Raw genomic sequence first — 17296 nt, 5'->3', positions numbered from 1 at the left:
TGACCCGATCTGTCTATGTTAATTGACTTACCATCATACTCTCGATTTTGTTCTTCTACCTTTATACTCTTTTATACCCCACACATGTCTCCTTCTACTCTCCAATTCCTTCCAGTACTCTGCTGAGATTCCCAGGAGAGAGAGTATTAACAGTTTGCCCTCCTGTCTACACACACACACACACACACACACACACACACACACACACACACACACACACACACACACGAATAGAAATGTAAATGGCTCTAAATAATACCTAATACCCAAAACATGGTGAAAGTAGGCATTCTTTTTTTACAGAAAGTCTGTAATACTTGATGATAGTGGAATTTGTGTTAATGAAAAAACTCATCAGGGGTGTGAAATTTATAGACTTTCTATCTGATGTTCATGAAGTGTTGAGTAAGAATTATGGGATGTATTCGTTACTTATCTTGACACTGCTGCGATGACATACTCTTGATAAAAGCAGTTTAAAGAAGGCCTAGCATTTTTGCTCACAGTTGCAGGTTGCAGTCTGTTTTAACAGGAAGTCAGCTGGTCATATCACACCTGTGGCCTAGTAGAAAGGAGTGATGGATGAATGATCCTGCTTAGCTCGCTTTTCCCTTTTTATTTGGTCCAGGGCCCAAGCCCATTGAATGGGTCTGCCCATGTTCTGGCTGCTTCTTTCCACCTCACCATAATGTAGATCATTTCTCACATGTGTGAGAACCTTGTCACCTAGTTGATTCTATTCTGTCAGGCTGACAATACTAACCATTACATGGGGGTTTGCTACTGTTAACACTATGTTTTTAGTTTCAGAAGCCAGAGTGCTCAATAATTGAAGAGTGAGTATACGAATTCAGTTTTACTTACCAGGTTAGAACAAAGAATTTTAGTCAGTTTTTCTTGCCAAACTATCCTGCCTTTTTCTTGATAATCACTTCTTGGATTTGTATTTTCAAAGATATTTTATAGTCTGTATTTTACTTCTCACAATGCCTTATTTAACCTTAATTTGTAAATGTACAAATACATAGTGCTTTGTTTTGTTAGGCTTTTGCAAAGTAAGTGAAAATATCAATGCCAGCAATCATAAAATGAAATGAAGAAAGCAATTACATTACAATAGCATCAAAAAGAAAGTATTTAGGACCAAGTTTAACAAGAAGAAGGTATCAAATTGGTACTCTAAAATTCAAAATGGGGCCATTGAGATGGTTCTTTGAATGAAGGTACCCACAGGAGGTTAAATGACCTGAGTTGGTCCCCAGGGCCTATATGGTGGAAGGAGGGAGCCAGCTATTTCAAGGTTGTCATCTGATCCCTCTTTAGGAGCCTACATGTGTACATGTTCACACAAAATAAATATGTAATAAATTCAAAACATATCCCATTTTCATCTGTTGGAAAATCTTAGTAAGTTTATGTTCCAAATTGGACATGTGATTTCTACAGAAATTAACAAGCTGATTCTTAAATTCCTAATGAATACAATGGGCCCCAAATAATTGAAGTGATTTTGAAGAACTAAGTTGTAGTATTTCAAAACTAAATATACAGTTCTGGTGATCGCAGTGTGCCTCTGGCATAAGGCTTGGTTTTTGAATGAAGCAGTTTGCAGTCTGCACGGTTCTGAGTTGTGTAGGGTATACTTCCTAGTGTCTTCTTTCCTGCTTGTGATGACTTCTTGCCATGGTCTTCATGCAGAAAGGAGAGCCGCCTGTGGCTTGAGGACTGAGTGCCCCCCCAAAATAGATAAATAAATAAATGAATGAATGAATGACTGTTCCTTGGTATGTAGTGGAGGAGAAGGTTTATTGTAGATATGTGGGAGAGGCTAGCCAGAGGCAGGGGTATCTGGGAGAGTCCAGAGTTGACCTGACCCTGAGCCATCTGGGCAAAGTGAGGGTGAGGAGAGAGAGACCAGATACAGCAGCCAGGGGTAGGTATAAAGTGGTTGGATTCTATAGGGAAGGGCAGCCCAGCAAGTAGGGAGCCAGCTGTGCTAGCCAGGAGGGCTTTCTAACAGGTAGAAACTGAGGGATGCCAGAGAACCTGCTTGCCAGTGTCCCCTTTGATATGTTAGAGACCTCAGCAGATTGTCCCACTTTAGAACCCTAACAGGAACCATGTGGTTATCTGACACTTCGATTTCATATATACCCAGGAATAACTGACGCATGGCTCAGTTGGTACAGTCGCAGGAACAGCCTTTTCTTGATCTCTGTTTAAACGCATTTGAGCTACCATGGTGCATGACCTGTAAAAGCGGGCTATTTTTTTTTTTTTTTTTTTTTTTTTCTTTTTTTTTTTTTGTTGTTGTTGTTGTTTTGTTTTTGTTTTTTCGTATTTGTGTACCAAGCAATATGCCAAACATCTCATTTACTTTATATATATCTGTCTCTGAGGTGGAGATACTGTTATTCCCGTGTTTTTAGATATAAAACAGGATTTAGTGGAGTAATTAAACTAGAGGCACAAGAATGTCTAAATTACCTTCCCTTTCCCTTCATCCCCAATAATTTCATTAAATCTATTTTGCACTTCTTCAAAAAGAGGAGATGTATATTTGGCATTATAAATTCTCTTCTTCCTTCCTTCCTTTTTTCCTTCCTTCCTCTCTTCCTTCCTCCCTTCCTTCCCTCCCTCCCTCCCTCCTCCCATCCAAGAGGCAGTGCTTAAAGGGGCCTAGCACTTTTGCTCACTGGTGATACCATGCTGCTTTGGCTTTGCTGCTACCTCTTTTTCTGTTGCTTCCAGTTTGGGCAGTTAATAGCTTTAAAGGGTTTTTGAGTTTTCTTTTTAATAGCGGTTTCAATTCTTTTATATTAATTCTTCTATAGCCTTAGGTAGCTCTTACACTAGGGACCTTGAGTATAACTGCTACTTATATTTGTCTTAACAAATTTCTCTGTAAGCTTTCTCCTCACTTTTTAATATACAACAAAACTAGAAGTTTTTCATTCTTAAAACTTTTTGTTCACTTTGAGAAAAGAAATTATGAGGTGGGCCTGAACAATGAGCCCAGTGAAAACAAATGTTAATTCATCTCTTCAGCTATTGTCTCAGTTTCCAGGGTGTGCCATTTGTAACTCATTATATTATATTAATCCATCCTTTCTTCCTCCAGCCACTCCCTTGCCTGTACTAGATAGGTGCTGTGTCACTGAGCTCCATCCACATACCCCTGATATGACTATATATTCTCACATGATAATTGACAGAAACAAGTTTTATGCCTTGCTTATATGCTGAGATTTCCACACCTTGGCCCACATTCCACATGTACGATTATAAAGTAGGTGGTAAGCACCTGGCTGTGATTGTATTCACACTACTAATACAGAAATAATGCCAAAAGTTAAGGAATAGGAATGGGGAGATGGGAGAAGGATTGGTAATACATGGAAGCATATTTTTATAATGCCTTGATTTTTCCATCAGCAGGCACCTTACTGTGTTTATTCCTCTCTAGTTATCAGGGAATATGAAGAACAGAAAAAGCATTCAGGAGCCTAGATTTGATTACTATAGCCATGAACTTCCTGATATTGACCTCAGTGAATGTGAATTCCCACATGTCATTGAAATTTATGACTTTCCTCAAGAATTTCGTACAGAAGACCTTTTGCGAATTTTCTGCAGTTACCAGTAAGTATTTGCAAATGGTTCCAAATGATAGATAAGGTGAGAGGAAGTCATCTTAATACTTAAAGAAAAATCATGTCTTTTAAAGTTTTTTAGTTATTTATTTTAGCATCGGATTTGTGTGTTGTTCAGATCCATTAGAAAGCCTGTATGTCAGACTAGTCTTCGGTTCCCTGAAAGGGCCAAGGTAGCCTTTACAGACTTTTATAAGAATTTAGTCCATTTATATGTGTTGTTAATTATTGATGTATTTGAACTTATATCCAAGTATTCTATTATCTGAAGCCCCTTTAGTTGTAGTTTGCTCCTAGTTACAAGTGGTCTTCAGAACATTTATGCTAACTCTTGGTATGTATGTAGGTGGTATATTTTAGAAGAAGGTAAAAGAATGAGAAATATACATATATTTCTAACTTACAATAAAGAATAGACTCAGTATCAGGAAGATAATCCAGAAAGTTATTAAGAAAAAAATATCCAGGGTCTAGAAGAAAAGTCATTATCAAGGAATGTGCTTCAATATTTCAATCCTGCTATTAAAAATGAATCAAGTCCATATTTGAGGCTATAAATTTAAACTTAAAATTCAGTTTATTTATATCCCGAATGCCAAGATTATAGACATGCTCTGTCAGATTCCAACTTTACATTGAATTTTTAAGATTCTATTTAAGAGCATAGCTCCTAATTATTTTTTAAAGGATCAGAGGGTGACTATTTCAAGTGACAGCTCTGGGCTGTCTCACTAGGACAGCCAGAGACAGGATGTAAACAAATGAGTGTGGTTGAAAAAGTAAAACTTTATTTATAAAATTTATAAAAATGGCTGGCTTTGCTTTTGTTTTAAGGTAGTATCTAGGTAGCCTCAAACTCCTGATCCTCAGCTTCCAGAAGTGCCTGGGTTTACCACCACATCTGGCCCATGTCTTACTGTCAAGGAAGAATTTTAAATAAAGTGCTAGAATAGATGAAATTATCAAGCATTTATATATTTATTTTATCAGTTAAACTCCATTGGGGGGGGGGAACAACTGAAAGAAAGCAGGAGTGAATGGATTCTGGAAGACATTTAAGCTATACCATAAACCTTACTGTAAATGTGTAGTGTAGGTAAGTCATTCATTCAGTTTTGTTAAGACCCAGTGTCAGGTGCTGTTCACAGATCCTTCAGAGCATCAGTAAGACTAAATCTCAAATTTGAGCTACCTTAGATTATCATTGATAAAATTAGACTGCCATTAATAAAATAGGGGCAATTTTTGTCCATGTCTAGAACTTCCTCAGGGATTATTGGGTTTTGCTGCTATTTTTGTTTTTGAGACAGTTCCTTACTATGCAGCCTAGGCTAGCCTTGAACTCAAAAATCATCCCATCTTTGCCTCCGCAGTACTGGGTTTTAGGCATTCACACCCACACCCAGCTTAAGGACAGCTAATTCTTTTGAGTCGTTTGCTTCTCTGTGCTTGTCTCTTTCTCACCATGTGAGAGAGCATTTTCTGTGAAATCTAAAGCCATTCTCACAAGGACTTGAAAGGACTGAAGTCACAGGGATAAGGTGAGGCTTTTGGCTGTCGGTCTGTCCCATCTTTTGTAAACTGCAGCAGAGACTGACTGTTGAACTTGCTCTTCACTCCTGTGGTCAGTTGATAGCACGGTCCAGCGTACATTTTCTAACTAGGCTTTTAAGTTTCCTTTGTTACTTTTTTCTGTCAAGAAAATTAAGAAGGCAAAGCTATTTTATCATCTTTCATAATGATTTATAATTTTTTAGAGGTCATGCTGCAAAAATATAAAATAATACCTGAGTCAGATACCACAGTCAGCTTTGCTTCATCACCATCTTCATCAATATTAATCTTCTTAGTGATTATTGCTGTTAATAATAAAATTAATGAGCACCATTGTTTAAAATGTTGCCATCTGAGTGCTCATTATCATGTTCTTGGCCTGTCGTAGACAATCTCATCTCTATTTTCCTCCCCAGTGGCTAGCTTTCATAGTGCCTCAGGGTGCTAGGCAGGCTGCTAGGAGAGAAAAACTACCAGCAGTCTTACCCAGTTGTGAACCCTGTGAACTCCAGTAATGCTTCCTGCAGTTGGATATAACCATTGGTGGAATAGTAATACACATGTATTAGGGGGTGGTGGTACCCACTCTCTTTCTAACAGGAGGAATTCATGGCTGGTACTGTAAATATGACTAAGAACCTGTAGCTGGAGAAGTCAGAGACCCTAGGGGAGAACCTACTACTGTCATTTTGCTAAATTGATATAGTGACCATATAGGGTGGATTTAATCAAAATAAAATGTATTCATGTATCAAAGGAATTTTAAATATGCAATTTAAATACACACACACATACGTGTGTGTGTGTGTGTGTGTGTGTTGTAATCCTGATGTTCTTGGTGCTCAGTGTGTAGCTCTGTTCTAAAGGGGTATTAAATGTTCATTGTTTCATTCTTTTTTTAAAAAATTCTGGCTAGCTATGGTTATTCCTATCCCCCACCCACACACACACCTTATTTTCCTTCTACAAGTGTAGTAAGCATTATGAGTATAGTTGTATTTTTCATTATGTGACTTATTTTTTACAATTTGAATTATATCTTCTAGCAATGCAGTACCCACCCCAACACACGGTTTACATTTGCATGAAATCCAAGTGACCCTCCCTGACTTCTATATTCTTCTATACCTCCTCTGGCCTCCTTTTTCATCCCTTCTCATTTCTCCTCATAAGGATATCTCTTGAAAATGTGCAATAAGTACTCCAGCAGATTTGTGAGGATTAATTAGTTAGCATCTATAAAATACTCCCAGGTAATTCTTTATGATGGTATTATGGCTTTTAATTAGTGGCTTCTATGTACCAAGCTGTTTTTATGTCACTGTTCCCATTCCTCTATCTTATGAAATGCTTTGTAAGACTATTTTAAAGACATTTCATAAAACAAATTTTAAGAAATGTAAAAATTGTTTTCTCTTGTTACAGAAAGAAAGGATTTGATATTAAATGGGTAGATGACACACATGCCCTAGGAGTATTCTCCAGTCCAATCACAGGTATCCGTCTAGTGACTCAGGAATTCCAGGTCCCTCTTAAAAACTGTTTTATTTTCTCCTGCTTCTTGTTCTTATTTCTTTTCTATTCCAACCAATTAGAACTTTGCTCAGTCGCTATGTGCAGTAGAATAAGTACTGTTTTTTTGAGTTATGTGGCTTGGTACCCACATGTTCTCTCCTGCTTCTCTTTAATCCAGCACTTGGTATTGGGAAAGGTAGGCACTTCCTCCCAGGCTATTTGCACACATAACTGTCAGGCATGGTAACGATCACAGTGAGACTAAATTTTACCGTATTTTTTTTCCTTCAGAAAAATGAATTTGAAGTAGTGTATCCAGAGAGATTATTGTAGTGGCTACTCTCTGAATATTTGGTCTTTGCATACATACATATGCAGAGGAATCCACAGTAGTCAGAAGTGCTAGCTTGCTAGTTCCTGTCTGAACTATCTCTAGACCATGGATTTTCGTGGGCCAGATAGATAAAATATTTTTGGGTTTGTAAAGCCAAAATCATCTATCGTTACCTAACCCAGCCTTGTAGCGAGAAAGGCAAAAGGCTTCTGTCCTTCCCTAAACTGGTTATAGATAGCATCAGGAGAACAGCTACAGTGTGCAAATGGGCATGGCTCTGTTTAATATAGTTTTATTTGCAAGCACAAAGTCAGTTGGCTGGGTTTAGTCTCATCTCTGTTCTAAAGTGATCATTGCCCAACTTATTGTTCTCAGATGTTCTGCATTGTATGATCTCTTTTTCTTGCCATGAAAACCAACAAACATTAACTTCAAAGAATAAATGCTTTATAAGAAATAACCCTAAATTTTGTGTGTCACTTTACTTCCTTATGTCTCTTCTTCCTTGCAGCTCGTGATGCTCTGGGTATTAAACATACCATGGTGAAGATACGGCCCTTGTCACAGGCCACAAGAGCAGCCAAGGCCAAAGCTAGAGCTTGTGCTGGTGAGCCCACAGCCTCTGCCTTTGTTCTTTATTGATGGAGAAGTCACCGTTCATTGCAGCAGTTTCACAACACCCAGAGCTCAATAGACACTGTCTTTTTTATGTTACTACTTCTTCTGATATGTTTTTAAGGACAAAAAGAAAAAGTTGGAAATATGCCCTAGCTGCTTAAAGTGTGGGAGAGACTAAGGGTGAGCAGTATAGCAACCAGATTCCAGTGACATTTCAGTTGTTGATAGAGTTGCTGTAAGAAATTGTGCTAATGCAGATGGTGCAGCCAGGGCTGTTTGTACTTTGCCATACTAATGTCCTCGCATCATCATCTATCAGGGTTGTATTAATTACTGCTGATACCGCCCTTGTTAGTCTGTTTTGTATGTTAATTACTGAGTTAAATCACTTGGAGCTGTAGTGGTTTCTCTTCCTTACTGCCTCTTCCTCCTTTTTTCCCAGAGTTTCTCCAGCCAGCAAAGGAGCGACCTGAGACTTCCGCAGCCTTAGCCAGAAGGTTAGTCATCAGTGCCCTTGGGGTTCGAAGCAAGCAGAACAAAACTGAACGGGAAGCAGAGCTCAAGAAACTGCAAGAAGCCCGAGGTGAGTTGATGGTAGTGTTCTCTGAACCACAAGGGGTTCACTAGGAGGCATATGCTGAAAAAGGAAAAGAAAATGAAGTCCATTGCATCTTGTCTTTTCCATTTTCAAGAAGCCTCTCAAGTGCATAGATGTTGTTTTCAAACCTTACATTCAGGATTTGTCTCCTGTTCGTACATGAAGGCATCTAATTAATTTACTATTACTAAGAGATAGGCCCCGCCTTCTCAGCTTATTTCTGACTTTTCTACAGCTTGCTCCAAACTGAGAGAAAATTTTCCTCTGAAGACTTCACAGTCCCCCAGATCTTGTTTGTTTTGTTTTTAACTTGGTCATGACAGCGCCATGTGTAATCTGATGGCTTTGGTAGAAGGCAAGTTAAGGAAGAGTCAGCAGCTGATATTGGTGATAATGACCCTAAGAGGGATTTTTGTTTTCTTAAGACAGTCTGGAATAGATTGATCTGCCTTCTAATTTCTTTCTAATGCCTAAGAGTTTGGAAAATATTTGCACATATCTAAAAGCAGAGTTTTCCTTAGAGTTTGGGGTCAAGATTAAAATATATCTTCTCTTTATAGGCTGTCGAGTTCTTTGTAAAGACTTGGACTTGGGCTTGACACAGAAGTATTTTTTAAATCAATCTTCAAACTTTAGACAGGCTTCTTGCCTTTGCTCTCAGTACCTCTAGAATTAGTGAAGACAATTCGGAAAACTCCACTTACCAAAAAGTGACTTCATTTCCCTTAAACCAATTGAAGTCTCAGATGCCTTGTTTATTGCCAGTCTAACAAGGCCATTAATACTTCCTGTCCACTATGCTTTGGTGATAGCAGGCAGCTTTCGGACTCTCAGCTGCACTGGCCAGATAACCAGTGAGTGAGAGCATCATGGCAGGTGTTAGAGTTTTAGAACTGAACCCAACTAATTTACCTTAATGATTATAATGAGGCAATTTTGTTTTTGTTTTGTATTCTAATGCATTGTTCATTAAGAGGTTTCTTAGAAAAAGGAAAGGATTGCTTTTGTTTTTATAGATGGGAAACAACAGAACTGGATCAGAGTAGAATGTGCAGTATCCTTAATCTGTTGTTAATTGGTTATCTCTGAAGAAAATGACTCTTGGGTGTTGACTACAGTTATCTCAGAGGGTGAATAAAAGGGCTTGGGGATGTAGCGCAGTTGTAAAGCATTTGCAAGGCCCTGGGTTCAGAACTGAACAAGAGCAGGCCATAAAAGGGTGAGAGTAGAGGGTACTGACAGTGGTATCTAATGAAGATATGACTCTTTTTGCATATGCCATGCCTTTACTATAAATGCACTATCACCGGGGTCTCTCGAATCCTGCAGCTGCTGCTTTGCTTGGATAATACCTCTAGTGGCAGACACACCCACATGTTTCTCTTGCAGTGTTTGCTTTAAGTGCTTTGCTGTCTAAGAGACATTTCTATGGTGCAGTAGAGACTGTTGGCCAAGTGAACACCCTATTGCTTTTATTTGTTTTTGAGACGATTTCATTCTGTAGTCCTCACTGGCTTAGAACTTACTGTGTAGCCTAGGCTGCTTTTGAACTTGCGTCAGTCCTACCTCAATCCTGAAGTGCTGGGATTATAGATGTGAACTGCCTTGCTAGCTCTCCTGTGTTGCTTTTTTAAATGAAGAACATTTCCCTGTTATTAATTTCTCTGATTCTCACTGGCGCCTGTGCTGAACTTAGATTTGCCATCATCCTGCCTTTCTCTTCTCAGCCTCTCTGGTAACTGGGAATCCAGAAGGCTTTGGGTTATAATTAGAGACCAGGGTAGGTTCGGTCTATTACTGTGTGGGTTACAGAAGACCCTTCCTTATTCTACATCCAGGCTCTTCTATTCTTTGTGTCTGAGAAAATGAAGTTGGGGACTTTCTCTTTCTGGCATCTTTTGTATTGAGCATTCCCAAGGAGTTGTATGGAGTCCAGGCATCTCACTTAGATGTGTTTTATTCCTCTCCTTATGACTTAGAGCCCAGTGGGGACTAAAGCTCAAACCAGGGATTACTTTAAGATATTTTAATCAATCGTTTTTTCCTTCTCATACCTTCGATTTCCCACAGTGCTCTCTCTCCTGGACGAAGGGTCAGTGCAAGCCGAGCCCTCTGTCACTGAGCTAGCTGTACCCCAGCTTCTCCTCTCATTTCATTTCTGAAAAGTTTTAGTATAAGAAATGGATGTGAGGGTTTTGTTGATGGAAGGGACTGGAAGGAAACTCACAGTAGTCATTTCGATGGCACTGTCTTGATAACTATGATGCAAGATACTGTCTCCAGTTTAGAGCTGGACCCAAGAAGTTAAATCAGCCTAGGTTTCCCACCGAGGAAAGCAAGAGGAGGGTTTGAATGTAAGCCTTCCTGATTAAAGCACATACTTTTTTTCTCTGCCCTTTCAAAGGGTTTTAGGGATAACTGCTATTTTCTCTCAAGAAGAAAATATTACCTTTGTAAGTAAAAATTTTAAGTCCCCAGAGAATATACTAGAATAGTTATAGATACCAACAGCTTTGACAGAAAATTTTTCTTTAGTATGACTTAAATCTGTGTAGTAGTTTAACCTTTTTCTCCTTCCTTTTTTTCTTAGTAGAAATCTAGACCATCTGGACATCATTCTGTACTAGCACCCTTTACAGACAAGAGATGATCACTAAGTACAAGGGATGATCACTAAGGAAATAAAGAAATCTGGGCTATAGTAGAGCTATTGTCATTTAACTAGCTGTGTAGCTTTGTGCAGCTCAGTTATCACTCTTTGTCTTCTTTCCAACTAAGAGGAAGTAATGCTTGCCCTGCCAAACGATGGAAAAGTTTTTGAGCACACATAATGTGTAAAAAATGTTTAGAAAGTGCTTTACAGACTCAAGATACTGTTCTATTTTCTGTGTTGTAATATGACTTGAGTCTGTGTGTGTGTGTGTGTGTGTGTGTGTGTGTGTGTGTGATGTACTGATGCTCTCCCATTACACATAACGGATTTTGCTGATCAGTCATGGCATTCTCCCTTGGCAACTACTGACATACCCATTGCCAGTTGATCAGAATTAACATGGATCAAAATTATGCAGTATCCTGTCATAGATCCTTTCTTAATATTGTATAACAATCTGACCCTTCTTTGTGTTATGTGAAGAATTCTGTTGGCCATCATGTTATTGAGAACAAAAAAGTTATACATGTATGCTCGTTGTCTCTCTATATGAATGATGTTGGTTACTTCATAAACCTTATAGTATTTTACTCTGCTTAGAGTAAACACACCCAATCTTTTGAGTTTTTCTGTCCTACTTGGATTCTACTAACGTTTTAGTGGGACATCTCAGACCTCAGTCCTTTAAAGGGAGATTCACAGACTAAAGCTAGTTCTGAAAGAGTTGAGGAGAGGGAAGGATCAGATCAATTAAAGCCAATCGCACTGTGTATGTCAAGAGGGAAAACCCGTTAGTACGTTGTTCTTGAGCAGGAGCAGCCTCTTTTGGTACATAACAGATCAGAGCTTTACTCAGAGTGGGAAGTGGAAGCATACATATCTGTGAGTGCTTTGGACTTGACTATTTATTAATCAGGTGTTTCAACCTGTGATTCATGCTGAATCATGAAACTGCATAAGTAAAGGACTGAACACAGGAATATCTGTAAAAATTTTCCATGTTCACTATCTCAGATATTTGATTGCTGGCTAAAATTAGAAATGTATATCATTGCTTCTCAGAATAAGCTGCTCTCTCATCTTCAAAGTCAGCTATAATTACATTTCATAATTTAATTTCATTTTATTCTTAGGAGTAAATGATTAACTGGCTGGTTCTAAAAGGCCAAGATTTGGTTCATAGGGCTAAAGCAGAGGAAGTAAACCATTTATTTGATCATGGAGTTTGATTACTTAAGTCACTATGGATTTGGAATCATCTGGACAGTACTTGCTCTTTTGTAGTAAAAGAGATTTACCTATGGTAGCTAACCCAGGGAAACTTTATGTATTCCATTATTCCACCGTGCTGTATGACTGATCATAATCAGAGTTTTTCAGGGTATTTTCATGTTTTTTTCCTGCCCTTATCTATAGTTCATTTCTAACCATATTATAATTATGTGAAATTTTTTGCAGAGGTGTAATATTTACCTTTTTTTGTTGTTGCTTCAAAACCAGAGACAAAAATGTCAACAGTAGGACTACCTGACCACATCAAGCCTTGCTAAAATAAATAGCACATCATTCCTTGTGCTTAATACACTGCAAATAATTTCTCCAGTTAAATGGGTCCTGATGAGGTCTGGATTATATTTTCCTAGTGTGCTGATGCGTGTATAAATACTTAATAAACTTTATCTGAAGCCTTGCTAAAATTAAGAGGTTATGTAGGCTACTTACTTCTCCTTGATCTACCGAGTCTGTCAGGGAATAAAGGAAGGCAATTAGATTTGCCCAGGCTTGTTCCTCACAAAGCTTGCTGATTATTACTCTGTAGGTGGCTACAAGTGGGTTTTGTGATCATTTTTAAAATGTTCAAGTAAATTTTGAAAGTCTTTAATTTGCAGCCCTTCTCTTTCCTTCCCTTTCCTTGCCAGATAAAGCATGACCCCAGAGTGTTTCCTTTTCAGTCTTCAACACTTTCCTCAGTGAGAAGCAGTAGCGGACTGCTCCCTGATTTTCAGTCGGCTCTCAATAGTCATTTCTGCCCATTTACTTCTCATGGGGACGGGAATCTTCAGGGCCAGTCTATGTAAATGTTTCAGGTTAATCATTCACTTTTAATGTTCTATTCTCTCTTAGTTCCTTGCTCTCACAGCTGCTGTGGAATGTTTAGTCAGTTTAATTTTTTTATTTTTAATAAAGGCAATGTTAATGATAGCTTTTTTTTCATGCAATCATCTAATATTCTTTTGATAATGGAACATGTCTCTTTCATTTAATCTTTTCACTTGCTTTTCCTTTTTGATATTTTCAGATGTCAGGATAGTAGAAAGTATGCTGCATAATAAGGACCTGGGTTCCAGCCCCATTTCTTCCTAATCATTTAGCCTTACCCGAGTTACTCAAGCTCTCCATCCCGTTTCCTGTCTCAGAGCAGGGAGTTGCTTACAAGTTCCATTTGACCATATTCCTCTGTATTTCATATGCTTCATGTTTTCACTATTTCTTGTTTTCCTACTTTTTCTAATATTTCATGCTTTACTGCCAGAATGTACACAAACACACATATACCAAGAGTTAGGGACACTAGACATACTTCAAAACTGTGAAACTTTACAGACTTTAGAAAGATGACACAGTAGCTATAATGTGTTTTTAACACTGGAAGCAAACCCATTTACACTGATATGTCTTAAGCAAAGTGTGTGACAAGTCACATTAAGTAAGCCATATAGGGTCCAAACAGCCTTATATCTGATTAGATTTGCCTCCAGCAATGAATTTTGACTGCTTTAAAATAAAAACAAAAACTTTCTTTTTAGAACTGTTTTGATTTTGGACTCATGAATTGTAGGTGGTCATATTTTTCTATTGTTTATAGATACTTCTGATTTGTTTCCTATCTTAATGAAAGTTTTGAATTCTAGTAACTCATTTTCCTGGGTTTTTTTGCCCCCTCTCCCCCTTCGGAATTCACAGCCAGTTTTTGACTAATTTCATCCAAGACTGCTTTTCATTTAATTCTTACCCTGCTTGTCTCTTTAAGACTCAAAACCATACTATCTTCCTAAGAAATTTTGGCATCCTTTGGATAAGTCCATTATCCCTGGCATTGCTCATGAAGAACCTCAGTTGATTCAAGCCTGCCTGCTCTGTAGCCAAGTCGTAATATTAATCAGCCTTCAATTCACAATTCATTGATCCTCATTTTTTGCCTCATGTAACTTTGCTGCTATATTCAGATGATGCCACAAGATGGTGCCCAAATAGCAAGGAATTTCTCTATCTCATGTTCCCAAGTGTCAGTCAGTTTCCCAACCAACTTCCTTCCCCTTAATGTACAGTCAAGTATAATTCAGAGATTTTTGTAAGTGATTATGCTGATTTGAAGATAGGTAGAAACAGCAAGTGTTATTCCTAAACTCACCTTGATTTCTATAATTCACCAGTTCATGACTTGAATCTTATATGGAAGACTTAAATGATGTGCATTTTCTAGTATTGAGTGATTGGCTGTCAGCCATGACATTAGAACCAGTATCGTATGCATAAGAAACTATTTTTACATTATGATTCACAACGGTAACAAAATTACAGTTGTCAAGTGGCAGTGAAAATAGTGTTATAGTTGGAGATCACCACAGCATGAGGAACTGTATTAAAGGGTTGCAACATTAGGAAGGTTGAGAACCACTGCTCTAGAACATTTCTCATTCCTGAAGTGCTCTGCAAAATACTGCCACAAGTTTGCCTCCGAATTGTTTCTCATTTAACTTTCAGTAAGGAAATAATGAAACCCACGGGATGCTGCTGCCATTGAACAGTTTGGGAGATTAAAACATATTGGTGGCTCAGTGGTTAAGAGCACTGGATACTCTGCCAAGGACCTGGGTCTGAATTCTTAGCACCACATTATAGCTCAGAACCATTTGTAACTTTAGTTTCAGGGAATCAAGCATTCTCTTCTGGCTTCCAATGGCACTAGGTATGCAGGTGGTACATAGACACACAATCAGACAAATGCTTATACACACAAAAGTAAATAAAGCATTCGAATCACTACTGAAATGCTAAAAAGAAATGTTCAGTACACAAGGGATTATGGGCAGTTATTTGAAAGCACCAAATGAACCTTAAAAATAGACTTAAGCACCTACTCACAAGACTGAGTCCTGCTAGATTTTGACTTATCAGTATAGCTTTATTTCTTTTTTTTTTTTCAATCATTACTTATTATTCAGAAATCAAACAGTGGTGGTCTGGGAAAATGGTCTATTGTGTAAAGAGGCTTACTGGCTCATTGTGTTAAGACACTTGTCACTAACCCTAATGACCTGAGTTTAATCTTTAGGACCCACAAGTTGTCCTCCCACCTCCATATGTCATATGGCATGCACACAAATGAGCACTCATACACATATTATAAAATGCTGAAAAATGGGCAAGGGGCAGTTTATAATGGATATCCTAGTTTGGCTTCCTTGGTGTGATTAAAAAAAAAAAAAAAAAAAAAAACCCTACCAAAACGAACCTGGGGGAGAAAGGTTTCTTTCATCCTGTAACTCCCAGACCATAATTTATCACTGAAGGAAGTCTGGGCAAGAGCTCAGGGCAAGGCACCTGGGCGGGGCTGGAGCAGGTGCCATGGAAGAATGCTGATATGGATTTGCTTCTCATGGCTTGCTCAGGGGTGGCACTACCCACATGGTCTGAGCCCTCCTATATCAATCACTGATCTAAAACATGCCCCAAACATTTACCTACAGGGCAGTGTGAGGAGTCATTGTCTCAGTTGAGGGCCCCCCTTCCCAGATGACCTAAGCTTGTGTCAGATTCACAAGAACTAAGCAGTGCAGTTAACACGAAGCTTAGTGCTACAGTGTATATTTAACATGTGTGGAACCCGGAGTTTTATCTTCAGTATGACAAAAAGAAGGAAAGGGAAGAAAGAAAATGGGGAAAGGAGTAGAGAGAAGAAAAACAAAAGAATGAAAATGTTTTGGAGTAGTATCAATTCCATAAATCACTTGGAAAGTTAAAAAGTTCTTAACCTCTGTATTCAAGTGCCCTGAATAGGAAATCCACTTGTCTCATGGGTAAAGTTTGCCTTGTATTTGGATTAAAGGAGACTCACTAGCTGTGTGAAATATATGATTAATCGTATGATTAACATTGACCTTTATTTACAGAGAGAAAACGCTTAGAAGCCAAGCAAAGGGAAGACATCTGGGAAGGCAGAGGCCAATCTGCAGTTTGAACGTCACTTACTGAGAGGGTGAAGCCATGAATTGGGAAGTGTTTTCGGTTCCTGAGATGAGAGGACACTTCCAGAGCTGTATACATGCAGATGAGCATGTTAAAGAAAACGGGAACAAGACTGGAGGGTATAGGAGAACAAGGAGTCCTGCCCTCACTCCCACATTGCCCTCCGGTGGTGGACGTTAACAGTAATCATCCAGTGAGAAGAAAAATGGAAGAAGTGGGTTCTAAGAGTCTTCTGGGTAGAAGAGGTCAAGTTAGCATGGGTCACACTTCCAGGAAATCTAAAGCAAGTGCAAAGCGGAACAGAGGATTCAAGCCTGCAGTCATAGGAGTGGGAGACCATGTGGCAGGGTATTCCTTAGTACTTCAGAAGTTGAGAACAGTGAGGGGGTGGTGGGAAGCCGGTCACAGAGACAGAGGTGCCTGGTGTCCTTGGCAGATAGCGTCTACACTGCTGGCTCCAGAAACCTAAAGCCAGGGATGTGTGGCACGTGTCGGTATTTGGACTCCTGAGTTTGTACTAAGCTTGGTGCCTGGTACTGTGCCAGCTGCACAGCGGGCAGTGATTCCCCCCCCCCCGCCTCCACACACACACACACACACACACACACACACACACACACCTCAGTAAGCCAGTCCTAGGGAGCTGAGTACCAGCTCCAGTTTAAGCAGTAATATGTTGTGAGAGGAAGAGATTAAAGGCTATTTTATAATATAAATCATTCTGGTGTTTGTAATTTTTGCCCTCCCCCCACACACACACCTAAAACCCAACAACAACGAAAGAAAGGAAACCCGTACATGAGCTCTCTAATCTTCATGGCTCTGCTGCCATGTATGGTTTAAACGGGTGCTGTTTCATCAACCCTAGAGAATAGAGCACACCCCATCTTTTCTGCCCCAGACTGTACCCCCTAAGTGGCCGTCCTGGCATTTCTGTGTGGCAGCCTCTCTTGCCCTGACCTCTTATACATCTTTCCTCCAACCTCTTCTTTTTTCCATAGCTGTCAGCTCTGACACCCTGCAGGGCCATCTGGCACCCAGTGCGTTCTTGGTACAGTCTTAGCCTGCGCCACAGGCACTTGGCAAGCAGCACCAGACCATCCAGTACAGCGACGAGCTGC

At 39.2% G+C, this 17296-nt stretch overlaps 1 protein-coding gene across 3 annotated transcripts in view; it reads left to right on the top strand.

Moving 5' to 3' along the window:
• The window catches only part of R3hcc1l (R3H domain and coiled-coil containing 1 like), an 81720-nt gene extending 64975 nt beyond the window's left edge, over nt 1-16745 (top strand). For 2 of the 3 annotated variants that reach the window (XM_051199719.1, XM_051199720.1), the window contains exons 3-7: nt 3467-3642; nt 6633-6703; nt 7568-7663; nt 8117-8257; nt 16100-16745. In XM_051199719.1, the coding sequence (XP_051055676.1) occupies nt 3467-3642; nt 6633-6703; nt 7568-7663; nt 8117-8257; nt 16100-16167 (552 nt within the window). In that variant the 3' untranslated portion in view covers nt 16168-16745. Of the gene's footprint in view, nt 1-3466; nt 3643-6632; nt 6704-7567; nt 7664-8116; nt 8258-16099 lie in introns of those variants that run through there. The other variant, XM_051199721.1, reaches the window with a different exon arrangement.
• The last annotated feature ends 551 nt before the right edge of the window (nt 16746-17296 follow it).

Source organism: Phodopus roborovskii, unplaced genomic scaffold (genome assembly GCF_943737965.1).
Source record: "Phodopus roborovskii unplaced genomic scaffold, PHOROB, whole genome shotgun sequence".
Lineage (NCBI taxonomy): Eukaryota > Metazoa > Chordata > Mammalia > Rodentia > Cricetidae > Phodopus > Phodopus roborovskii.
The sequence above is the reverse complement of the archived record's forward strand: the minus strand, read 5'-3'. Positions and strand labels throughout refer to the sequence as shown.